Source organism: Asterias rubens, chromosome 4 (assembly GCF_902459465.1).
Source record: "Asterias rubens chromosome 4, eAstRub1.3, whole genome shotgun sequence".
Taxonomy (NCBI): domain Eukaryota; kingdom Metazoa; phylum Echinodermata; class Asteroidea; order Forcipulatida; family Asteriidae; genus Asterias; species Asterias rubens.
The window spans coordinates 19,269,125-19,297,062 of record NC_047065.1 but is presented as its reverse complement, the minus strand read 5'-3'; the positions used below and the strand labels follow the sequence as shown (position 1 = coordinate 19,297,062).

General features: G+C 38.7%; 1 protein-coding gene across 1 annotated transcript; it reads right to left on the bottom strand.

Moving 5' to 3' along the window:
- On the bottom strand, positions 1–27,255 carry LOC117289501 (ras-related protein Rap1-like). Its single transcript, XM_033770647.1, has 4 exons — positions 26,280–27,255; positions 6,474–6,565; positions 5,074–5,278; positions 1–1,515 (listed from the first exon to the last, which is right to left on the bottom strand). Exons 1-4 carry the CDS (start codon positions 26,668–26,670, stop codon positions 1,175–1,177), a joined length of 1,029 nt encoding a protein of 342 aa, XP_033626538.1. The 5' UTR covers positions 26,671–27,255; the 3' UTR covers positions 1–1,174.
- Positions 27,256–27,938: the final 683 nt, after the last annotated feature.

The following is a 27,938-nucleotide window of genomic DNA, read 5'->3' as shown; positions in this document are numbered from 1 at the left end:
ACTTTTTTTTACAGCAAAACGAACACCAGCAAACAAAGTTTACGTTTCTTGCGGTTATTGGTTGTCTAAGTACAGCGGTTGTTTATATGATTTTCCCGGCAAATGAACTCGGCAAACTCAAACAAGGGAATGTTAACACAAGCTGGCAACAGCCAATCTCTCTCACTAACATTAGTGTCACGTCTATGATTATGAATTGCACAAATCATGAAATTGCATTTCAGTAACTAGACGCCAATTTTCTAGTCATTGTGAAATCATCGGTTAGTTTGGAAGGATTTGAACCCACAGCCTCGTGAGTAAGTAATGCAAGTAATGCAGTCTAACCACTGGGCCTCAGTGAAGTTTTGAGGGATTTGAACCCACAACATTTGCAAGTCCTTGTGATGCAATTTAACTGCTGCACCACCGCCAGCCGTGGAGCCAGCTTTGACATTATGAATGAAACCTGTTCTAATAGAACTTCAATAAGTGCACCTAAATGTGATTATTCCCGACCGTACATAAATAATTCACAATTTAATAATAAGTTTGATTACATTCTGAACTAATATTGTCAAAAGAATGCTAATTTGAAGTTCTAATAAGAAAACATGGTGTGTTTGATTGGTTAACATAATGCAACCTCGTTTTATTTTATTTGCAGGGACCAGACTAGCTTTTCTCTAAAGACTTTTCAGACCCGGGCACTAAAATTGACGGCTTTGACCAAATTAATTTGGAAGCCTCTTCAACCGCTGCAGCAAACATCCATTGCCGTAGTTGACGGTCGTTGTTTTAAGCCTTTTTTAAAAACTAGGTATAGGCTTGGGATTGGGGCCGTTTCTAGGCCTCTTTTATCAGTAATGTAATACAATGAGCGGGACCAGAAGTCAGGGGAGTGGGTGAATTGCGATTTGAATAGGCTCTGTTGAAAGGAAGCCAGTGCCAGTGAAATAATCTGACTTATCGTCAACTGAGTGATTGCATTGATGTAATTGTAGCCATTTGAAGATGGTATAATGGGAATAATTATAACTTAATCATGAATATGTAAATTAAAGCAGTTTCTCATAACACTAAATGACGTATATCATTACTTCATGACGTCAGAAACATTATGCTCCAATAGGTTTTGCAATTACAAGGTATTTACAATGAGTATATACAGAAAATACATTAGTATATGTCGTACCTATAGTACTTCCATGACATGACATGATTTTGAACGTGCGCGATACCCGGGTGGCTCATCAGCGCTCCGACGTCTAAGTATTCTCTCTAGGACCCCCCGTGCTCGGTTTAGCATGGACGACCTCCGTCTCTTCTGCGAAGCGATGCTCTGTCTACATGGACTGACCTTCCCAGTGGAGTCCATGCTACCCCTGCTCCCGGATTCCTCCTCGTCCGACTTGAGACGACTCCGGAGCCGGAACTGCCGGACCACGCCGTGGAATAACTGCTCGACGTTGTGGGAGATAGCGGCGGAGGTCTCGATGAGTTTGCAGTCGAACAGGGCTGCAAAGTGCTTCCCCTCTGAGGATAGGAAATGGAGAAAAAGAAATATGTATATATACACTCTAAGAGTTACTGATAGAGTCAAAATAGCATTGCTTGATAGCGACGAAATATCAGCAGGTATCTTTATGAAAATGGGAATTGCAAAATTGCCTAGTAGTGACAAAACATCGGCAGTTTATTTATGAAGATGGGAATTGCAAAATTGCTTAGGCCTGCTTCTTGCGTTAAAGGCACTGGACACATTTGGTTTATCAGAGACCAGTTTATTTTCTTACTTGGTGTATCCAAACAATGCGTACAAAAACAAACGTGTGAACATTTTGGCTCAAGTGATCATCGAAGTTAAAAGAAGAAAAAAAACATTGTTGCACAACATTGTGTGCTTTCAGATGCATAACAAAAGGATGCAGCTGAAACCTTTTATTTAGAAATGACCCCTTTCTCAAAACTACGTTACTTCAGAGGGAGCCGTTTCTCACAATGTGTAATACTATCGACAGCTCTCCAGTGCCAGTTACCCAGTAAGTTGTTGTGCTAACAACTATTTTGAGTAATTATCAGTAGTGTCCTGTACCTTTAAGAGTCCCGTAATACACAATGACTCGAGATATTTTTTACATCCGTACAGTGTAAGCTATTTACTTGATAACCGTTTTAATGACAAGTAAGATGTTAGGTGTTTTCTTTTTTGGTTTTTTTTTTTTTTTTTTTTTGGGGGGGACGGTTTTGGTTCTGATAAGAACCTGTTTAGTCTCTTTTTTTGGTAAATACAAGTTTTGGTTCGTAAAAGAACCGTTGTGGTATCTTCGCACCGGCTTTTCTCAGGCTCAACACTTTTCCCAAATTTTATTTTATTTTATATTTATGATTATATCAACAACAACAAAAATCAAAGTGTATGCTACATTTATCACTAAAAACCGAAAGTTCTTTCGTTTTGCTTATAAATAATTGTCATTTAGACAGCTATGGATATTACTATAATCGGCCTCAATAATATATGAAGTTACTTATAATCCAAAATACTTGATAAATGAACCAAGTGAATTGCTTATCACTGCGATAATAAATTTACTGAATTTAAAAACAGTCTCAACTCACAAACACACCCCAATTGAGTTTGCTATTTAATAAAAAAAAAATTAGTCATTAAATATTTTTCAAATTAAGTTCTGAAACACATACTCGTCAAAATGAATTGTGCATCAATCGACCGACCGAAGAGGTATCCACTCTGTTTTAATTATAAAGGTGACATGCATTTATGTTTAGAAGCTGGGTGTTTTGTTTACGTCCGGGGGGCATAAAGAGTCTAGGGGAATAAACAAAAATCAATACCTATGTATCGACTGAATTATAATGACGTAAATTCCAAGCTGTCGTTCTGGAGCTCACCACTGACAGAGTGTATTATTATCCCAATATGATCAGTGTAGTGCGTTATAACTGCTAATATTTTAAATAAAATACTCAGGTTGTTCTTCTGTTTTTTTTTTTTTTTTTTTTTTTACTCTGACTGTTTGTATTTGTATTTTCTTTTTTTTCTTTTTTTTTATAACACAGGACCATAATGCAATACAGCTCTTGTGCTGATTTTTGTATCCTGTATAAACATCTTTAAATAAATAAAAACATTAATAAAATAATGTTGTTGTTGTTTTTTTCCCCTTTTTTTTTCGTTTTTTTTTTGTGAAGCGCAATGATCATTATTGGAATTGCGCTGTAAATAAGACAAGCTGTTAGTGTTATTAATGTACGACTACGGCCAAATTTCATAGAGCTGCTTAAGCAAAAAATATTGCTTAAAAACTGTCTGCTAAGCAGAAATGAGCAGATTACTAGTCACACATTGTACATGTGAGGTAGTTTGGCTGGTAACGTTATTCAGATAAGCGTAACTTGGCTGTGATTTAGCTGTTTTTCTGCCTGAGCAGCTCTATGAAATTGGGCCCTAGTCTTTTATGAAAACACAAAATGTAGCAATCGCTTAAAGTCACCTGGAAGTGGTATTTTTTCAAAATAAAGCTTTTGTCACTAATATATGTGTTTTGATGAGTGGAATGTGAATAAACAGTTAACTAAGGTTTTAAAAAAATCAGTTCTTATGTTATTTACAAATTTATGAGTAGACCCCGACCCGAGAGGGCGCTGTTCGTGACGTCAATCGAGGCAGACTTTGCCTGTAATGCGTAGAGTAAACACAGTTGCAAAGTACATGTACGGACCAAGTCGTGAGTTTGTACGTTTCAAAAAAAGAAATTGTGTTTTTTTCCGGCAATGCCGACCAGGTGTATTGCTGCTGAATGCAGAAATACACTTTTTGAAATGTACCAACTCACGACTTGGACGTACATGTACTTTGCACGTGTGTTTACTATACGCATTGCAGACAAAGTCTGCCTCGATTGACGTCACAAAAGGGGTAGGCGGAGTCAGCCCCCCAAACAACTTTATATATTTTTTAAACATATAAATCGTGACAAACAATTACTAAAAAAATTGTTTTATTGTTCGTAAGCATATACTCTTATGTTTGAAAGAAAAAAAAATTATATTTCCAGGTGACTTTAATTATGGCATCAAAATAGAAATTTAACAATTCAAAATAGAAAAAAGCGTAGGTAGGATAGTTTATACAGAAAAAATTCAGGGGGCTTTTTCCATGAATATGTTTTTAAATCGGGAGTAAAATTATGGCTGTGTGTTTGTATTTTTAGCCGACACCCACTAGCTTATTTGCAACGAGAAAGCTACACGGATTTTAATACATAGATTATCGGTGTTGTAATTACCATACTGCAAGCATTAAAATAATGAATAACCTTTTTATATTTTTCTCTCCAGGTTCAACGCTTTCGCTGTTATTTTTTTTTTAGGGATTTTGATGTTAACTAACGACAGGAATTGAGTTTTGTCTTCGAATAGCCAATTATTTTCGAATAGTTTAAGTTGTGACTTGTATGATTTAATTTACCTTTTTTCCCTCGTAGGCGGACAAAGCTGGAAATATAAAAAGTATCTCGAAAGTCTATGTCTCACGACCTCCATAATGTTCCTTTTCTTTGACTGTAAAATCCTCAAAGCCATTGGACACATTCGGTAAATGGTATTGTCCAAAGGCCCACACTTCATGTATCACAACTTATATATAACATAACAAACCTGTGAAAGGTTAGGCTCAATCGGTCATCGGAGTTGGAAAAAAAAAAGGGAAAACCCACCCTTGTTTCTGAACGTTTCACCGTGTCATGACATGTGTTTAAAATAAATCTGTAATTCTCGATATCTTTCACCATTACCTTCTGTCAACCCTGTAAGTTATTTGTAAATCTGTGAACTCTTTTTCTGTTCCGAAAGTGTCCAATGGCTTTAAACTACTCTGTTCGCTATAACAATATGAATCATGTAATGCTGTGTTTTTGAAAGTATGGAAATAAATATGAATTGAATTGAAAGAGGGGCTGACCCCAATATGAAACTGGAGAAAACGCGAGGCAACAATCCAAACAACAAATATAGTTTTGCTCATGCATTATTTAATTTTGCCTCTCCAGTAACCATAACAACCCTTACCTGCGAATGAAACCTCCCTGGACCGCTCTAGATCCGTCTTATTGCCTACGAGGATGATTGGAACTGTTTCGGTCTCTTTGCTCCGTTGGAGTTTAAACCGGAGTTCATTGGCCTTCTTGAAGCTTCGCCGGTCCGTAACAGAGTAGACGAGGAGGTAGGCATCCCCGGCCGAGAGATACTGCTCTTCCTTATCCTCGAAGGCAGCCTTCAGAAGGTGTGAATAAGAAAGAGGAGTTAGAAGAAGAAAGAGAAAGAAGATGAAGAAGATATTGATGATGATATTGATGATGATGATGATGAACAAAGCTGGATTTGTTGAGTTTAAAGGCATTGGATACTATTGGTAATTACTCAAAATAATGGTTAGCATAATAGCATACATGGTACAACGAGCAATGAGAGAGGTTGATAGTATAAAACATTCTGTGAGAAACGGCTACATCTGAAGTGACGTAGTTTTTGAGAAAGAGGTTATTTCTCACTCAAATAAAAAAGAGACTTCAACTGATCATGAAGGCCCTTAAGTTTTCATTGAGTGAGAAATAATACTTGCTCCAAAAACTACGTGGGAGCAGTTTCTCACAATGATGTATTTTATCAACAGCTCTCTACTGCTCGTTAAATACCGAGTAAGTTTTTATGCTAATATAAAATGTTGATTTAGTTAATTGTCAATAGTTTCCAGTTTCTTTAATAGAGTTTCCCCCATAGAAACTGGGAACGAGAGAGCAAGACACAGAGAGGGAAACATTTTGGACGACGGGGTTTTCATTGCAATGTTGTCGCCAACCGGAACATTAGTGGCGGAATTCCTGTCGAGACGGCTAACGAACAAAATGTTTAAATGCATCTTGCCTTGCGGGAGGTGAGTTTTCTCTGATTAGGTTATGGCATCCATTAGCGCAGAGTAAAACTTTATCTGGAAAGCATTTTGTACAAAAGAAGTGAAATGGTGCGCTAAAAACTCCCGAAAGGTGAGGGTTTATACCCGCGAGGCATGCAGAACTAAGTCTTCTTTAGATTAAAGTGATCATGTTTCAGTATTGATTTAAGAACCAGCTGTCAAAGTGTCCATATTTCACAGCCAAAACACCTTGGCCCAGTTTCACAGAGCTGATTTAGCACAAAATACTGCTCAAAATATAGCAGCTTAGCGATAATGAGCAAGATACCAGTCACACATTGTTCATGTAACACTGTAGTTTGGCTGGTAAACCTCATTCTGGTTAGCATAATTTTGTTTTGTTCAGCTTACTTATTTGCTTAAGCCGAATTGGGCCCATGTCATGTATAATTTCTGCTAAGCAATAGGCATAATGGATGCATTTAAGCAGCTCCATACAGATGGATGGAGCATGGTGAATATATATTTAAAAGAAAGATTCATAATTGAATTTTACCTGGCCGTAAGAGGGTGTATCTAAGATATGTAGCGATGTAATCTGGCCATCTATCTCGACCGTTTTCTCGTAGAATTCGTCTTCTTGATTATCTGTGATACAGCAAAAATAATATAAAAACATTGGCGCAAAATAGTTATTGAAGCTATCCGCATGACATTTCAATAGTGTAAGCTTTGTAATTGAGTGGATAGCATTCTTCGGTCGAGAAACAATAAAATATTGTTTTCATATTTCATAGGAGATGGTGGCCCAAAGATAAACTATTCCCAATATTTGGCAGACATTGTCCACCCCAAAAAGGTTCCTATACTTTGACACACTGTTTTCCTCTCCAATGTGTGCACAGTTGTTTGTTTTTTTGTTTTGGATAAAAGTATCAATATGTTGTGCTCAATCACCAGTTAGATGGTTATGGTGGTACAAATTGACTTAACCCATATTTGGCCAAGCGTATTACGTTATCTTGCCTGCCAGAAAGACACTAATGTGCAAGCACACTTTGTTTACACAATGTTTTATGAATGTCTGTTAACTTGGTGTTCTCCTTCAGCGGTTATGTTGAGCAATGAACCTCGTTATTAGAACGGTATAAAGGTGCCTTGAACGGCCTAAGTTTAAAACAGCCTGGCATGGAAATGAAGTGTACAATCAGTCAAGGTCTTACGCCCAGCCATGATAAAGCTAAATCCGATCTCACTCCGTTAATAATTCCCAAAACATATGTTCGTACACTGAGCACACCTTACAGCATTTTCAACATTATGTTTTAAACACATGTTATGTCTCAACTATTAACGGGTGATCATCAGGACAGAAGAAAGTGTTATTAGAGTCAAGCGTGACCAGTGGATAGGACTAAACTGGGTAGCGGAGTCTTTGAACATTGCGCGTCAACATATAACGATACCGTCTGCTATCTACTGCTGATAGCAGGCCAATCTGATGAAGGCACATTCCAACGCGTGCTAGTAGCTTACAATAACCTATCAGGATCCAGGTATAGGATTATGATACTTTGCAGCGGATAACAACCAGTCTGGATCAGTGCACGACACGGGTGAAGACATAACCCGGTGTCTGGGGCCTCGCCGTCCCGGGACCCGGAAGAGGTGAGACTTATCGTGTAAAGTCGTGACACCACGACGTGCCTACTTCAGGCTATCCATTCCATGCACTTACAAGGACAGTTGCCTGTAAACATTGATACTCATAAAGTCTACTCGTGTTACTTGGCTTCCAGACGCGTTGCTTATAATTTATGATCAACGTAAATAATCATTACGACATGATGTGCTGGGTGATATGAAACAGTTGCTCCGGAGGGGGGGGGGGTAGTCAAAGCAATGCACGAAATCGTCATATGGAAGAAAGTATGATATTGAAGCACAACATGGACGGGTTTACAGAAATAAATCAGACTATCCATTTATACATCAGCAGGCATTAGCAGTCAGACTGAGAAAAAAAGAAGAATCTTCAGACGACCATTAATGAAATAACTGAAGCTGGAGCCTTGTTCAATAATACCTCGAGCCACTTTCTGCAGAATATGCTCGTTATTTTGTTATCCGGACATATTATAACAACACAAGATAAGACGATAGCAGTTTATGGATTGTGTATAGCAGTTTATGGGTTGTGTATACGCCTTATAGCCATCTCTTTATTTAAAGATTCTATGCCAGATTTTTCGCCCAAAACATTAACAAATATATTTGTTTGAGTGAATGGTATTTCAAAGAGTATCACCCGCTCTAACGAAAACAAGTTAAATTTTTACTTTTAATTGTCAGGAACCATGAATTTTGTTTAACGCTTCTTACTAAACACATAAGAATTGGTCACGTGATATATTGTCGGGATTCCGACAAAAACTAATTTTGAGCACTTTATTTCACTGCTACTAATAAGTAGCGGACTTTTTCGATCAATGGCTCACAAGAAAGCTTGTAACTTTCTCGACCCCCATCAAGATACCTATTGAATTTTAAATCAAAAAATTTGGGGCAAATCGGCCCAAAAATCTGACATAAAATCTTTAAAGCTGCAGTCAACAGTTTTCTCCCTTGATTCATAAGACGTTTTTCTTTATTCATATCTTTGTAAATTTTAAACAATTCATCCCTCCCGAATATATTGTATGTCTGCATACGAATCAATCGTAATTAGGCACTTGCATTAACCTGCGAAGTTCCCCACTTAAGTGACACATTATCAATCACAGAGTCTTCTTTTAATAAATATCAAAGTGCGCGTGGGAAGCGTTGGCCGAGTTCATCCCGGTCAGTGAGCTTGCAGGTCTCTGTGAAAGTTCAGATCGATCGACCGTTAAAGGCACAAGAACATTGCCCAGTGAAATAAAGACCATTTATCAAAATACTGAGTTTGGTCAAAATGTTTTAAATATTTATCAAACATCAGGTTTTGAGATATTGAAATAAATTTGTTTCACTCAAAACTATACATTGGTATCATCTCAAGTGAAAACAAATTAAAGGGGAGTTTTCCGGCATGCCCAATTTTTTAAGTGGATTACACATGACGTAAATGACCGCTATATTTGGTTAAAGACATTCAATATGTACACGCTTACGCACTGCGCACAGCTCTCAGCCAATCATAGTCCTCGGTGGCCATGCAAGCGGGTTATACGATTGTACGAAACTGTGAACATTTTCAAAAAAACTATTACCAATTTGTTTACAGAAACCTTTCAAATTACAAATCGTGCATTTATGTTTCACTCACTCTTTTCAGAAAGATATCTTACCCACATGCAGTGTGACCCACATTTGAGTTGTCTGATCATTATGCAAGCTGGTTAAAGGATGTCATCGTTCTTGTAATGCTGGCTATAGTTACTGACATGACATGTGTATTTGGAGCAGTAGCCTTGGCCCCCAGGTCAAACAGTCGATTCGTGTCCAGTAATTACAATACAACGCAAGGGCTGAATTTCATAGAGCTGCTTAACAACTGTGCTAAGCAGACATGAGCAGGATACCACTAACAAATGGTACATGTGACAGCATGGTAGTTATCTGGTAAGCATAATTTTGTTATGCTAAGCTACTCTATGTGCTTATAAGCAGCTCTTTAAAATTGTGCCCTGGACTACTCCACTCATACTCGGAGCGCATGCGTAAGCTGTGGAATGAGGTGCATGATAGTCTAGGTAGCGATCAAGTTTGTCCAATTTTATAATAGACAATTAGGGCCTTTCCTCACTCAAAGCAATTGGAACACGCAAATTGTATGCAACCAAGTGCAGTGATTACTAGTTTATTTATGTTACGGAGAACGAAGTTGTGTTTTCAACTTGTTTCGTGTGGAAGGGTTCACAGTGATGTTATGGTCTAAAATCTGCCTCGCAGGGGCGGCTTGGCGCTAAAAGGTCGACCGTGCCGGCAAACAGTTTGAAATCAAAGACCGCGGCACATCCACGTCCGAGTCACGTGTATTGATTCTAGTTTCCTCGAAAAATCCCTGGGACTAGACTCCTGCAGCTGCCTTTCACGAGCTAGTCTATACGAATAGACGGGCACCCTACTTGTCTCCCGAACCCCTATTTTGTGCATTGTGTGACCAACAGGAATCAGACCACTCTGGATTTGTTTTTGTTTTTTTACACAATCATGTTGAGGCCTGTTTTGTTTTTATGGATGGCGTTGTTGTAAGCTTATGATTGGTTTACGAAGTTTTGCTTGAGTATAAACAACAAACTCCAAGTTCCGTGGTGCCTGGTCAATTTCTGGGTCAGATGCTACTCAGAGTCTGTCTCTAACATTATGTTTAACCTGACGAAGAGGCCAATGCAGAACTGTTGTTAATGGTGACGTGATCACAACAAATCCGGATATGAATCTGAACACACGAAATTTTAATGTTAGTGTCCAGCATTTCCGTACGCGAGACATAACGCGGGGGCCGAAACTCGTCCTACCCATATCGTTAAAGGCTCAGGACAATAGGACTATTGGTAATTACTCAAAAAATATAGTTAGCATACAAAACTTACTTGGTAACATGCAAGATAGAAGAGCTTTTGAAAGTATAAAACATTGTGAGAAACGGGTCCCTCTTATTTGTTACTCAAATAAAGACACCAGGCCTAAGGCTCCTATTGTCATCCGAAAGCACACACTTTCTGCAGCGAGGCTCGGTTTTCTTTCATTATTCTCTTTCAACTTAAATGACCAATTGACTCAACATTTTCACAGATTTGTTAGTTTATGTATAATGTTGGAAATTACAATACCGGTCTTTGACAATTACCAAATGTGTCCAGTGCCTTTTATGCTGTGTTCAGCATTTCCGAACGCAAAACACAACGCGTGGGCCGAAACTCGTCTCATCGTTAGGGCTCTTTCGACAACTCAATACATTAACATGGTTATTACTTCAAGCCGTTTTCCCTCCTTCTTCATGGTCTTTTTTTGTTGATAGCTAAACCCCTTTTATTAAAAGGCTGTAAAGAATCCGTACATACCGACAAACAAATATGTTTTTCAATGTTTAAACACGTTCTTCCTCTACCTATTTTTTCCACTTTTTGAAAAATGCTCTTCTTTTTAGGGTGCTAGGTGTGCTTGGTCAAATGTCACGTGAGGCTATGCATTCTGTGTATGATAATAGCATCCGATATCTGACGCCAACACGGCAGATCACGTTTCAGCAATATGGAAATTCATTTTTTTTTTTTTTCATTTGAATTCGTTCACTTTCGAAAAGTACGGGTTGAATTTCTCCTGAGGTAACACAGTAATCGGAAAAAAACGTAAATGGTTTTCTTTCATCCGTTTATAGAAAATGAATAACTGATTTGGTTTGGAATAAATATGAAGGATCGGGTGATTGATTTCTAATTTGAAATTTAATTTAATATTTTTTGTGCTGGTACCGCTTTATTTAATTTGAAATTAATTCCGCCTGGAACATTGTTTACGTCGTGAGACTATTAATATAAATTATATTTTGTAAAACCAGACAGTTATTAAGTTGAAAATAAACATTTGAGAAATGTGTGTTTAGTGTGGAAAATGTTTTGTTGCAGTCGTTGTTTTTGTTTATTCTGCCATTTTGTTGTTGTTGTTTTGTTGTTGTTTTGTTGTAGTTAGTGTTGTTGTTAGTGTTGTTGCTGCTGTGTGTTTTTTTTTTGTTTTTTTTGGTGTTTTGTATTTGTGTTATATTGTTGGTGTTGCTGTTGTTTTTGTTGTCACTGACGTGTTTATTTTGTGTGTTTTTTCGTCGTAGTCGTTGTTGTTTAAGTCGTTGCTGTTGCTAATGTTGTTGATGGTATTTATAACATTATTGTTATTTATTCAGCAATCGGAACAATACAATACAATACAATACATAAAATACTTCCGGACTTGTAGCAAAGTTATTACTCTGATCAATATATCTGCTGCCCCACATCTGGCTCTAAAACCGTGATGTTGTTGTTGTTGTTGTGGTTGTTGTGGTTGTTGTTGTTGTTGTTGTTTCCTTCTTCACGACCTTTTCTCACAAAATAATTTGTTCGATTGTATTTCTGTTGCAAACAATGTACTCTATTGAACCCCAAGGTTAACCAATGGCGCGCGTCTGTATCTGCTAACTGGACTGTCTCTGCTAATAGTCTATCACTGCTATAACAACCCAATAACAACTCAATCAGATAGTCCAAGACGTGAAAGGTTTCCGACCTCTGACCTCCACATCGGATGAAGCAACCTGCCAAACCTTGCCACCCATTACTCAAATAATCAAATCAATCTCCCATTGTATCTATAAATAAATATATGAGATATAAATACACCGCACTTTGTAGCTGATTACAGTTTGCTGACGTACAACATTTTTTTTGTATTACGATTTAATCAAAGTACGGGTGATGTTATCTGAATAGGTGTCTTCGATATTGGTAAACACCTTTGTATAAAACAGAAGTAAACATGATTTTGACAGTCAATTCAAACTAGATATGTTTTAGACGCTGGAAAATTTAATTAAGTCCAAATTATGAAGGTGTTTTATATTATTTGGAAGAGTGCAGGTATTATGTATCATTATGTGGTTTTAACGACGTGAAGTATGTACGGGAAATCCGCAGATTGGTTGTTTAAAATCGCGTGTTGTAGTGGAATTTCACATTCTTGCTTAAAGCCAGTGGACACTATTGGTAATTACCCAAAATGATTATCAGCATAAAACCTAACTTGGTAACGAGTAATAGGGAGAGGTTGATTGTATAAAACATTGTAAGAAACGGCTTCCTCTTCAGTGAGGTAGTTTTCGAGAAAGAAGTAATTTTCCACGAAATTTGATTTCGAGACCTCAAGTTTAGAACTTGAGGTCTCGAAATCAACCATCTAAACACACACAACTTCGTGTGACAAGGGTGTTTTTTCTTTCATTATTATCTCGCAACTTCGACGACCAATTGAGCTCAAATTTTCACAGGTTTGTTATTTTATGCATCTGTTGAGATACACCAAGTGAGAAGACTGGTCTTGACAATAACCAATAGTGTCCATTGTCTTTAAAGCATTAGTATGTTGAAAAACATTATTGTACATTTGAATACTGCAGACGAAAGATATTCAGCAATCAATGTCATTAACAATTTTATATTTCAAGTTCATATTTTTACCTGGCAAGTAGACACACACATGGTGCTACCACAATCCAAAAACATTTACATATATAAGTTTATTTATTTTGTTTTCGATCATTATCAACCACGTGTTATGCCTTATGCATTAAGCAATACCATCGGTTCAATTAATTTGCAAAAAAAATAGAAGGAAAATTCATTCAATCATACTTGACTGATTAACCCCTCACAGGACGTTCAACCAAAACGTCATTATGTATGAATACACTTTATAATGCATGCACTACTCGTGTAATAGCGTAACGCCCGTTGCATTGTACTGCCTTGAATTTAGCCATGAGCGCATAAAATGCATGCAATCTGATAAACGCACGTGGTGTCATTTTGCGCAATTCACACGGGATACTCATTATCCAATGTGTGAGATCAGGCATAGTCTGGCATCCATCTCAAATCAATGTGGTGTATATTATTCGTATGCACGTGCTGTTCAAAACTAATAAACAACTATTCACTTCAAGAGATTACCTATCATGCAGTGATAACCAAGCAGTTCATGGTGTGTGAGTAGCTTATCGAAGAAAAAACGAAGAAAAAAAACAATTCTGTCACAGCTCCATTTTTTTTTTCTCGAAAACGCCTGACCCTATTTTCTTGTTTTAGTGCAACTTAAACAATAGACCCTTCCCATGAAATATGTAAATTGCACATATCGCGTGCGCACTAACGTTTTGTTTGACAAAATGAGGGAACATCGCGCTGTTTTGTACACGGCTGATGGGTGCGTGACGCAGACGCGATTGCGCGTCTGCTTAGTGCACAACTCTACGGTGTTTGCCAACAAACAGGGTATGTACGCATGCGTGAATGTAATTAGCATATTTCAAGGGAAGGGTCCATTAATCACTCAGTCCCTGATTTGTGCGAGTTTCAACATACGAGGCCTCAATAATTATTGCCAAATAGGAGTATTAAAGTATGTTTTCGATTACGATGGACTGTTTGGGAAATCTGGAATAATGTGCGTTATTTCACAAGTAATAACCGCAAGTGAGTCGACAGTTGCTCATCAGATGGTTTGTAATTTCTGAAGAGCGATTTATCCTCAACAGTTACTAGCTATCTTGAATCTTGAATTGTTTATAATCTCCTAGCATTGATGCTGTCCAGGACAGGTTCAGAGTGGGTTATATAATTATGCAACTGTAACAGTTCAGTGAGATTGTGGAGTTATTATTTCATATGCTACTGAAATGTTTCTACTCGCTTTATATACTGTGAGTGCAAAGGAAATGTATTCGCACTTTTAAACCACACCCTCTACTAGCATTTTAAATAGGCCGGGTTAAGACTTATACATATCGGCTCCATTATGTCTTAGTCTTCTTCTTCTTCTTCCTTATTCAGTACCGACTCAATTACTTGAGCAATAACGTACTGTCAAACCCCACTGAGCACCAGGAAGTACTGTCGCGCTCTGCTACCTCCAGACGCTAGCCACATAAAATATGGGTAAGTGTATTGCGCAAACATAAAGTGCTTTTTACACATTAATCAAAATAATACATATCCATGGGCATGACAATAATCCGCTTAATTGCTATTGACATCTGCTCATGTTTAAAAATAGCGAGTTTGAATTGTCGATGCTTTCCACTCAACGATTTCCACACATCCGTTTAATAACATTATGTAAATAAAATACATGAATACAGAAAAACGCTTATTAATTGGGCAGTATGGTTTTGTTTGTACGCTGTGTCTTGTTTTCGTCTTACTAAGCGTGAAGCGCCATATAAAATAGTTTATTATTATCGTAACACAGATTATGCCCGAAATACATTTTGACGAGTTCGGGAAGAGACAGTCACGGACCAGTCTTAGACACCCATTTGAGATCCATCAGGTGGGATTGACCAATCAATTTCAAACATTCAAAAGTCGAACATAATTATGCACGTGGTCAGCAGCGTTATAAAATCACAAACAACATCTCGTCTCTCTTAAAACCGCCCAGGGATCCTACCTATTAGTGTAAGGTGACAAGTTGTTTGTTATTTTCGGAAACCTTGGGGTTCTATTTTAAGTCGCATAACAGCATGCCGACCCAACCCTGGGAGCTATATTTATCCAGCATTGACGTCAATCCACTGAAGTGTATGTTTCCACCAGAGTGAGGTACGCCACTCTCTGGCGCGCTCGGGTGACCAGGTCTCGTCACGTAGAGTGGAATTGGTTAAGATCGGTGAATCATTGAAATGAAAACAACTCCTCGCAATTTACAGCCCGAACATAGGGGCTGGAGGGCTTAAAGATGGGACCGTGAGGCGTCAGTTTCTCCTACCCATGTAAACCATAGACACTCTCCTGAGAGTAAATATACCAGTTTTAGAAGCTCGGGCAATTATACCCACTTGGTGTTTGCTTTCATTACGTTGTCCATTTAGCGACTAGATGGAGGCGAGAACCCTTGTTTAAAGACCAAAGAAATGATGAGCCTCTCATCAGTTGTAACCCCCCCCCCCCCGCCCGCCACCCCCGGGGTCGTGGTAAGTCATCAAACCTTATACAAGTTATCTATACAACTCAGGCTATCCAGGGTTTGGTACTTACATGTTAAGGTATTTTATGATTAGTAGAGCTTAATGGCAGTGGACACTATTGGTAATTACTCAAAATTATTACTAGCCACAAACCTTACTTGGTGACGAGTAATGGGGAGCTGTTGATAGAATAAATCAATGTGAGAAACGTCTCCCTCTGAAGTAGCGTAGTTTACAAAAAAGAATAGTTGTTCATGAATTCGATTTCGAGACCTCAGAAGTAGATGTTGAGCTCCCGATATCAAGCATCTGAAAAAACTTCTTGTGACAAGGGTGTTTTTTCTTTCATTGTTACCTCGCAACTTCGACCATCTGCGTTGCCACACAATAGCTACCAATTTCGAGTGATTGCTCAATTTCGGGTGTTAACAAAAACACTTGATTCTGTAAACACAAATACATTGGTGTTATTTTAACACTCTGTTAATTATGATTATTTTAAAGCTATCTAAATGTGGCAACACACGTGGTGTCGATTTCAACATCACGGATTTAGTAGACTTGATTCAAGTCCCATTCTCGTTCGTGTGAGAGGTCCCAATAAGCATAATTATACCCCAACTTTAACTATAAAACAACACGTAGCATACACAGTAGTGCGCGCTCTCGCCGTCACCAGGTGAGCAGAGCAAAAGTATTTTCCTGAGGATGGCCCGGGATTGACACTGGAGTCAAGTCTACGGATTTAGCAGGTTCTCAGTCCTGTTTAATACCTTTAAGTGAAAACTATTTTATCAAAGCTTGCCCCGGGTAAACGAGAGAGGTTTTTCTCACCGACCGCATTTCGCAAAAGCTTCGTTACAAAAATTCTTCTCTCCATGTTGCGCACCGATAACCCATAAACGTGTCTGTGCATGCGGACAACTTGGCGCATCGTATTCATTTAAATCCACACATTTTGAACGCAGAAAATAGAACTGTTTTTTTCCTCCCCCGCGGGGTAGACCAGAAATCATTAAAACTTGGACTGTGATTCCACGTCTTCAGGTAATTTCCTGTGGGAAACAACCTTAAGAGCATTTGTCCAAGTTCAAATTCTAACGTGATTCTTCTCCCCCTGACATGTTGCACCTCGGGTATCTCGACGAATCTAATTTAGTTTTTTTTTTTTACGTGTGAGCCATCGCATACGGCGATTTTGATTTTTGTTCTGTTTCAATTTCCCGGGGGCGCTGTGTGGCAATTATGCGCTTGGGTATTCCTATCGTCTCAAAAGACATTGTATGTGCGCTTTTAAACCTTTTCCCCTTTATGTTTTTCCTCCATGGAAAGCCAAAGTTGAAAGATTTGAATTCTACCCGAGGGTGGCATTTCAGCTGGTCCGTATTTAGAACTTCCGTGAATTTCTCCATCTAAAATATTCGGGTTTTTTTCATGTCCACTCTTACTGTTAGATATTCCTCTACTTTCTCTATTTTATTCTGGATTTAAAAATGATTGTGCCTTTGTAAATTGCTTGTATAAAAATAGTTTTAACAGATTACATTTATATTGTGCAATACCTTAATGACAACTCTACTGCCCTATAAAGGGTACATGTACTTTTTGTAAGGAAGAAAAAAAAAAAAAAAAATTCCACAGATTTACATTAAACACGGTTTGAAGATATAAGTGGTAGTAAGCTTCCCTGACAATATTGTTCGCTAAGGTGCTGTAGTTTTTGAGAAATGAGTAAAATAGTATCATGAAAATAACTTTCGTCTCAGTGATCATGAGACGAAAATTATTGTAGTATGTAAAAAAGTATTTTCATGACATTGTTTTACTCGTTTCTCAAAAGCTTCTGCACCTCAGCAACTAATATTTTAATGTACGCTTTCTACTATTATTATCTTCTAACGGTGAAAAGTTTAATGTACATCATTAAGTGGACATTGGGTAACAAAAAGTACCAAAATCCTTGAAACATTAACGAAACATTGCCGAGAAAATAAAACGTTAAATGCTACTATAAGAGTGAAGAAGTTAATCGTAAACAATTTGGTTTTAAACTTGGATTAAAATACATTAAGTGAAGATGATTGTCTTAAGATCAAAGATAACGATTATTGTGATTATTGTGTAGTTATTTGATGAGACAAATGAATTGTTCAGGTAATCCTTTGGTAAAAAGCCTTTATACATTCTGGCCCACTTAAATTTTCTTCCTGTTTTACGTTCTCCCCTTCACACAAAAAATGACTTTGTTTGCGATAAATGTTGCCCCCCTTTAATTTTCTTTCGGTCATATGCTCTACCTACACACACAAAAAGCGCTTTGATGGGCTTGTGTGCAATCATACCCGATCAGCGGCCTTTCTTTGTGCGGCAAAAAGCTGGATTCAAAATAATTTATAAGGATCATGAAACTAGATTAGATGGATCACACTCATTCAGCGCAACTCTAGCAGAACCGAAGCATTTATGGCTCTCCCGGGAAATCAAACGAAACCAAATGAACCAAAAGAAATCTATGGAAAGTATTAACAACAAACTAAATATGTCCTCACCATAGCGCCAATGCATGATAAGTTACCACTGCCTTATAATAATTATAATAATAAGACATTTGTAAAGCGCCTACTGCAAAAAGCCTCTAAGCGCATCCGTAAAGAGAACAATAAAATAAACAATGAGAGAAAGATACAAGATACAAATCAGAAAATTACGAAAACAAAACAGCTTTAAACAAATGAGTTTTCAACAGGGACTTAAACATTGTAAAGAATTAGCTTGGCGAATATGCACTGGAAGACTATTCCAAAGAAACCAGAACGCAAATTTCATGAAGATAGTAAGCAGCGACAAATCATGCTTAGCAGACACATCGGTTATCAGCAAAACTGGCTTGCAGTGTACATTACTTGTGACTGGTATGCGCTTGTTTGTGCTTAGCAAATTTATTTGTGTAAGCTTTTTTTCGACGACACTAGATTGCGGATATGTTATGGTTTATCCATAAGACTCTAAACTGTAAAGGTCACAAACTCGTGTTTTGAAGAGCGTTGCTGATTAACTGCATCGTGGAGACCGTAAACAAAACGGGAGAGTGAACACAAAAGGGTGCTCAAAAAGGAGTTTTGTTTACAAAGCCTATGTGAAAAAGGAAAGAACAAATGATGTATCCACGGGGATGCAAAACACAGGAAGTATGCTGTACCTTCACTTCGCTTGAGAAACATCACAAAACTCTATAGTATCTCGAAGAATGCATTCAACTGCACTTGGCTGATTACACAAAGTGAAATCTCGTTATTAAAATGCATTGCCGAGCAGTTTGGAAAGGAGCCAAGAAAAGTGTTTCTCAATAATAAAACTGATGCAGACAAAAGTACGTGTCACGATGAGCGATCCAGGCACCATTTTAAAAATGAGTCAAACAAATCTTGGACTCTACATCTGTTAGTTGGTTTACTGTTAATTGCAACTTCTAGTAAATACAACGGGAGTGGTTTTTCAAGAGAAACCGCTGTTGCCATTAAGACATCATTTCATCATAGGCGAAATTTATCACACAATTCATCTTCATTTCAGATACATTTATTTCATGTCAACATCAATCCATACAGTGTGATAACATTGTTCAGAAAACATATAATAACTTGTACTAAGGACAACTTAATCCAGTTAATGAACAAAAAATGGAAAATAGTTTGACGTTAACATGTAGGAAAAAAGAAGCAAAAGCTGTTTTCCCTCTTCCCTTAAGACAGGGACAATATACACAAAAACGAACACTAACAACCATAGGAAGCAAACAAAGTGTTGGTAGAAAGGGTACACTGGTTGCATAACAAGTTGTTGCATATAGTTTTTTACTTTCGTGAAAAAATTACGTGGAATTCTAAATATGATGTTTTTTCTTCAATATCTCTCATAAGACAAGTATTGCGAATGATTTCTTTTGACACGTTTTATTGACGAGGCAGATCCAGTTTAAAATGTTCGAGATGTGAAATGAACTTCTCGATTTTTGGAGCAGGTATTTGATCTAGGTAAATACTTGAAGTAATATAGACTCCCCACGCTGTTGCTTGATGAAAAGAAGGTTCAAGTGGAAAGCCTTTCTTGTTTCTTAATAAATAGGAGATAAATGTCACCTATTCTAACGGTAGAGGCTTCACCTTGCAAAGTCATTGTATTATTCACGTCTCTGCATTTAAATTAAACACAACTGACATGGTGGGCGTTTTAAACCATTGCTCCATCAAGGAGCAGCACCGGAACTCACAACAAGCCCACGCGCAGGTTGGGAGCTTCTAAATCGCCCCACCAACAAAACAGTGTGCACCGGTAACAGGTGCAGTCATGGAGAGATGCATCACAACCATGCACGTAAATTGTTCAAGGCAGAAGTTTCACGGTTGTTTTAATCGTTTTGCGCGTCGTAAATACAGCTTGCCGCGCAAATTGGTAAATGGATTGTATACGTCTATCGTTGCTGAGCCGCCCAGATCATGCATTTATATATCCTCTTGATATTTGTCTTTTTGAAATCAGTAAAATGTTTTGTCTCCGACTGTTAGTATATTTTGTTAGTTATGTTTTACCTTATTATTATTTTTAAGATACGGGACCATAATGTAAAACAGTAGCTGTGCTGGAATTTGTATCCTGTACACAGAATATTGAATTACATAAACAAGTTATATGGGGTATAGACGTGATTCAAACACACGCAGACTGCATAAAGGCTACACCATTCTAAGAACAGATTAAATTTGCGCCCCCGTGACAAATAAAATGGCGACCAGTTGGCACGGTTCAATGGTCCCAAACACAATTGTTAAGCCGCTGCTGGTTTCCCGCACTTTATAACCCCGTTGATAAAGATAACTTCGGTATCTGACTATCTGACGTCACTCCAATGAACACAACATGGAGACTCTTTGGAGCAATACATGATGGGAACTTAAGCGCTGGGACCATGATATCAAAACAGCCACAATGCATTCCCTTTATTCGTCGGGGTACCAACAAACTTTCAGGAATGAAATTCCTTGACATGCAGAAGAAAACTAAATTCCAAGACTTCTTTGATGGCTTTAAATTCCATGGGGTTTCAATATGGGGGAGTTCCAAACTTAACGTTCAGCACCTGGATTGGTATCACTCGTTAAAACAACGGCTCAGTGTTTATAGGTTGGTCCCCTGTTTTTGCTTTACCCCTTTCAACACCTGCCTTGGGAATGTCAATCTTTACCTCCCAGAGGATCGTCCGTGTCCATTCATTTTCACCACGCTGTCACAGCTTCCTGCCCTTTTATTCATCCCTATGGATTTACCGCGTGTTTCTCAACATCAACACGCAAAGGAAATCCTTCGACTTTCCAGTACAATCTTAACAAAACTGATGACGCCATCACTGGAGAATACAGAGGGCAGCTGAAGACCTAGAAACTGAACATAGCCGCAGCATAAGCATGAATCGACACTATCCATCAATCGATTCTGCAGTAGCACATTGCTGCTGCTATAAAAGCTGTATATATTTTGGCGGTGATGAAATGAGCGCCAAGTCTTAATCTGTCTGAGCTGGATGTCACATTCCAGAGGTTGATTGAAACATTTTTATGGTCAGCCATCTCCAGATATGGATATCAAACACGGCTATATAGAGTATTACATCTGCACTGTTTGTTGATAACATTCAGCTGGAACTTGCTGATTTGATATGCAATGAAGGGTTGAAGCGTTGAAGGTAGTGTACGTTGAGGAAGAGACCTCAGAAAAAAATGTATCCTATGGTTACGAACGGAACGGTCATTAAGAAGAATGAGGTGGAGTTGAGGAAGGGGGAGGGGTGCAGGGTGGAGGGGAACAGTGTGACAGGAAGGATTAATGGAAAAGATGGGGAAGGTTAGAGGAGGGGAAGGAGACGATGTGAGGAGGAGGGTTAAAGGGTGAAGGGTGTTGGGGAGGAGAATGATGAGAGGGGAGGAAGGTAAAGAGAGGAGTAAGGTTTTAGGGAGGGGAAGGTGACATGAAGAAGGTGAAATGTAGGAGGAAGGTGACGGTATAGAGTGGAATGTTAAAGGGAGGAAGGTTAACTGGAGGTAGGTGACATCATTCGGGAGAAAGGTCAAAGGGGAGGAAGGTGAAAAGAGATGGAGAAGAAGAATGTGACAAGCGAATGTGATTTTAGGAGTTAGGTCACAGGGAGGGGAAGGAGAATCGCTATTCTGTGTCCCGTGAAACCACATCTTAGATGATCTGAAAATCATCTGCCACAGCTCATGTTACCTTCATCCCCCATAACTAAAATAGAGGTGAGCACACAGCGTCTTGTTTGCTTCGTTGTTTAAATTACAAGTCTACGCATCTTGAGACGTCCTGTTAGTTTTACCTTATTGCGATTTTTGTATTTTAAATAATATAACAATAATAATAATATAGGTTTTCTCGGCCAATTTCGGAAAATGAGCAGCCAATTTAACAATCAAGCTATTCTATTTCGCGCGAAATCGATTGCTACTCAAAAGGGTTATTTGATTTCGTTAAGAAACAAAATGGCCTAAACATGTTTAAATTAGAAACATGCCTAGATCATGTTGACACCTAATCCAAAGGATTCAAACTCACGCATGGATCTTAACATGTTTTAGTTTATAACCTACATGTAAAAAAAGTGGGTACAAATGTTACAAAACTTGCGCTTAAAAATGGGTTGAAAAACTGAACACTATTTTTAGAGTGTACATTCTGAAAGGAATTCATGCTCCATATGGCGCACATAGTCACATGAGCTTCACCGAGCCAATAGCCGGCATAATGTTACCCCCAGTCTCTCTTAATGACTTAACGCATGCTGCCAGGAAAAAGTGTCGCTTTTCCCCCCAGTATTAATTAACCACGCGTAGCGGAGAGGGATAATGTGCACATGATCTACATGGGTAATTACTGTCGCTATCTGATTGGAATCTCATTAATGGGGTTTGACGCCTAAGGGTGTTGGGTGAGAAAGGTGATGGAGTGAGTAGTAAACCATAACCTTCATGTGGATCTAGGGTGACCAAAAGGGTGACTATACCTCCGGTAGATGTCATAATTGTTTCTGGGTTATTACAGATTGTTATATTTTCCACAATGATTCATATTTGCTTGAAAACCTTTGTTGTGCTTTCATCAAAATAATACTTATTTTGGTTTGAAAAATAGACTAATTAAAAGAAAAATAAGCTATATATTTTGTGCACCATTGTTCTAAAGGTGTGGTTGTTCATCTTGCCAATCCTGAACCACCACATTGCTTTGCCCTACCTCCCGTTAAAAACAATTCATGTACGGACACTTCCAGTATAGAGCAGTGAACAGTGCTACCAGAGTCCGTCTAGATCTCATTTAAAACAAGTTAGCTATTACAAAATTACACTATTTAGCACAATAACAAACCTCCTTCGGACTGAACCAACTGACTCTTTCAAGTACACGGCATATTTTGCAATATGAAGTGGAACTGACGTCACGATCAAAGTATAGGCCTCGCTTTACGTGGCTGTAGGCTTACATGTCATTATGAACCCTTACCCAGTTACTGCACGTGCGAACTTTCTATAGGGGAAGAGGTGTGTGTGCAGTTTAAACTGAGTTCATACACAGCCACAAGCCTGGTTAAATTATGACGACACGGCCCCTTTAAAGGTACTAGACATGTTTGGTCATCGTCAAAGACCAGTATTTGTATTAAGTGTATCACAGCATATATGCATCAAACAACAAACCTGTGAAAATATAGGCTCAATTGGTCATCGAAGTTGAAAGATAATAATGACAGAAAAAAAACACTCTTGTTGCACAACTGTGTATGCTTTCAGATGCTAATGCTTTAGGTCTGATGTAGTCTTTCAATATTTGTGTGAGAAATTTCTTCTTTCTCTAAAACTACGTTACTTCTTTCACAGTGAGCCATTTCTCACAATATTTCATACTATCAACAAGTCAGTTGCTAAGCTAACAATTATTTTGAGTAATTACCAATAGTGCATTTAAAGGAAAAAGCTGCCTTGGATCGGTCGAGTTGGTATTTGAAAAACGTTTGTAGCCGTTTGTTTTAAAATGCATTATGTTTAGAAAGATATTTTAAAAGTAAAGTAAAATGATCCAAACAAGTATCATTTGAAATTTCGTAGTTTTCCTTTTACATCGTCGACTAACACGGTCAGCCATTTTAGGTTGACGCCCATAGTAAAAGGAAACCACACAATTTCGAGGCAAATTTGTGTGGATCATTGTATTCTACTTTTGAATCATCTTTCTAACCATATACCAAACGGTCACAAACACTTTTCAAAGACCAACTCGACCGATCCAAGGCACCGTGTTCCTTTAAATGATTTGGGTACTTTTTCAAAATGTTCATAGATTTACATTAAACTTACAAGGTTTGAAGATAATGATAGTGGAAAGCTTCCCTTCAAATATTACTAACTGAGGTGCTGTAATTTTTGAGAAATGGGTAAAACAAAGGAAGGAAAATACGTTTTGGTCTCATGAGACGAAAATTGTTTTCATGACATTGTTGTACTCATTACCAAATAAATACAGCACCTCAGCACGTAATATTTTCAGGGAAGTATTCTACTATCATTATCTTCAAACTGTGTAAGTTCAGTGTAAATATGTGTACATTGTGTTTGTTGTCGTAAAAAAAGTACCTAGCCCTTTAACAGGATCCACTGAACCATAGACATGATGAAAACAACAAGTCTGAAGTTGAGATAAATAGTTAAAGTATAATAAAGTCAACCCCTATCTTAAACTAATGAACAAGTTTAGTGAAATGTCTAGTGTCGATGAACTACCCATTTAAGTCGTTGTTAACAGAATAAAATCAACGTTGATCCGGGCATCGGTGTTGGTGAACAAACACAAAGCTATTCGGCCTTGTTTTATTTTGATTCAACGCCACAAAACGGAAGGCAGTGGCAGTAAAATAACAAACCTGTGAAAATTTGAGCTCGATTGGTCGTCGAAGTTGCGAGATATGAATGAAATAATAAAAAACACCCTTGTCACACGAGGTTGTGTGCTTTCAGATACTTTATTTCGAGAACTCAAATTCTAAAATAAAATTCGTGGAAAATTACTTCTTTCTCAAAAACTACGTTACTTCAGAGGGAGCCGTTTTGAGGAATTACGAATAGTGTCCACTGCCTTCAATGTGTGCCTGACTTCAAGATTAGAAGGCCTAACCAGAGGGGGGGGGGGGGGGGGGGGGGGGGGGGCAGGGGGAGGCCTGCACCCCCCGCTCAGAATCCTTGCCCCCCCCCCCCCCCCCACAAATGAAAATGTCTAGTTACGCCATTGGAAGGCCTTCCTTTGACATGGCCTTAGTTTGAAATTCAACATCCGAAATGATAATATAACTAGACATAAAGCTTTGTGTCATCTTTTCCACAAATATCATCAAATCAATCTGAAGTACCATTGTAAAAATATATACTCGGAAGTTTTACACAAATCCCGGAGGTCATAATTCTCGCGATGTCCGTTTATACGATGGGATAATTGTTTCATTATACCCCAAGGTAAAACATACCGACTCGTACAGAGACTATGTCACCCGTAGACCCGCAGCTGCAGCTAGAAATTATGCGATTGATTTTCCAATGGTACGGTAGATCATTGTGTTTTTGAGAAGTTAAAGTCTCTATAGTTCAAAATAAATACTAAGATACAAACATAAACTTAATCTAGAAAAGCACTTGTTTGGAATTTCCAGAAAACACCGAGTATACTGTGAGGGCCCTATATGGTTGCTTGCATTTTTGTAGGCAGTGGACACTATTGGTAATTACTCAAAATATTTATTAGCATAACTTACTTGGTAACGAGTAATGGGGAGCGGTTGATAGTATAAAACATTGTGAGAAACGGCTCCCTCTGAAGTGACGTAGTTTTTGAGAAAGAAGTCATTTTCCATAAATTTGATTCCGAGACATCAAGTTTAGAATTTGAGGACTCGAAATCAAGAAACTGAAAGCACACAACTTTGTGTGACAAGGTGTTTTTCTTCCAGTGTTATCTCGCAACTTCGATGACCAATTGAGCTCAAATTTTCAAAATGTATGTTCAGATACACCAAGTGAGAAGACTGGTCTTTAAAATTTACCGATAGTGTCCAGGGTCTGTAAGACGAGAGAAGAATGTCTTGCACAATACTTGATTCAAATGAGACGAGTCCGCCACTGCTGTGAAAGAGGAGTTGGCCAAATCACCAACATTCCACAACAGACTTACAATAGCGATGACAACAATACAAATAACACCAATATTTCCTTCAAGTTTCTCAAAGCAGTGGTATCGTAATTTCACAGCAAAGAAAAATAGCAACTTTAAAGACAAACAAACTGCAATTTACATTTCATCCATACTGGTAAACCTTGTCTGCTAAGCACCACTTTTCTTAGCTCAAAAATAAGCTCAGCAATCGCAAAATAACTAAAAACAGATCATGTGTAATTTTATTAATGTTGGTTTAACCCTTATACAGAATGATGTGTGTTAGCACTGTATAATACTCAGTACTTTCTCGAGCTATGTGAGAAAAAAAAACAGGCATATTACTTTGGTTGGATTCGAACCCATGTGTAATGTTATCAAACAATTGTGTTATTGTTTTACCTGAAAGCATTGATTCGTAGTCGTTGACATCGGTGAAGAACGAGGATGAAAACTGCTGGAGTAGCGCTGATTTCCCCACCCCTGGGCTACCGAGGAGAACCACTCTGAGAACAGGGGGTTGCTGAAGTACTGGAAGATCTTTGAGTGATAAGAAAGGGAGGCTTGAACTTCTCCCTCTGTAGCTATGTTCTTGCTGTTGCCTGATTGTCATGTCCGCTATACTCCAGTGCAACGACTTGGTCACAGTACTGATGGGTGAGGCTGGCTGGTCCAGCCAATGGTCGTCATCGTCGTAGGGGTGATGATGGTGATGGTTCGGGGTAGACGCCCGGTGGTGGTGAGGGTCCAGAGCCCCGGGCCGGACCCCTCTTTTGATGTTCCGTTCAATCATGTGGCTAGCTAGCGCAGGGTCTGAAGCAGCAGCAGAGGCACGTCGGGCCTGCTTGTCGAGGAGTCGGGCTGCCGTCTTTCGTTGCAATGCTCCCAACCCCGGGAGCACCAAATCTTTTATAAGAAGGGAAGAGAGTCCGTGGAACTTGGCTCAGTTCCCTGAAAACTGTGAGTCAATCCCGAAGATGCAGTAACGTGTTCCCCTTGGAGTTACAAAGAAACACCAGGCATTATCAGTTGACAGGTGTATAAATAAACTCAAACGGTAAATCGACAGGGTAGTCTGGTTGTTGTTCTATACAGATGGTTAAATACTGCTCAGGCGAGCTCTGAACTCGCATCTGATGATTTCCGTCCTCACAACAAGCATATTATTTACAATTAAACAACATAGTGCAGTCACACGCTGCGCGCTTGCTTGAGTACAATCGAAGTGGATACAGGCTTTGACCAGGCCTACATTGTCCCACAGTGTAGCAACTTATTGTGTGGTGGAGCTTCGCGCTGCAGCGAATCACACTCTTCTCCACATAAGGCTGGAGAGCAGGTTGTACGTCACTGCTACATCGGTGTGCTGCCTCATCAAATCGAGTCATCGAATCAAATCATCTCGAGTAAAGGCACTGCAACATTCATCATCCATCAAAACCAACTCTGCATATCACGTCATCATCTCCACTGCGCATGCTCCCAAGGAGATCCCAACCACCACATGCTGTGTGGATGTCCGATTGCTCCAGCGTGTATAGAGAACTCATACCCACGACTGACACACTATTTATCAGCGTATGTTCTGTAATACACCAACCATTTATCAAGTATAAATTTTATTCATAGGGAGCTATTGCCAGCACAATGGGATGTAGTCTTCTGTGTGTGGCCGATGGTTGTCCTGGCAACTGATGATGTCATTGGGATGATGAAAGTTTTAGTTCAGCGACACGTTGAGGAGGAGAGTGGCGGTTCTTGACTGTAAGCACGCCGTATACACACGCTGCGTGCAAAGTAATAAAGCGCGCCGAATGTTTTTTCATTTACTTGGGTTTTGTGGCGGGTGAATCATGATGCTTTAAGAGTCTGATCGTCATGTAGGTTACATCAAAATCAAATGAGTTAAAAGCCTGACGTGTAATGTCATGGGTAGGAGAGGAGTTGAACATTTGGAAAAGATGAGCAATAAGTGAGGTCGTGAATGTAAGCATCTGGTTTGTTTGCTTCATAAGGAACCCGAAGCAATCAGAGTGACATTGACATGTTTTAAGAGTCACG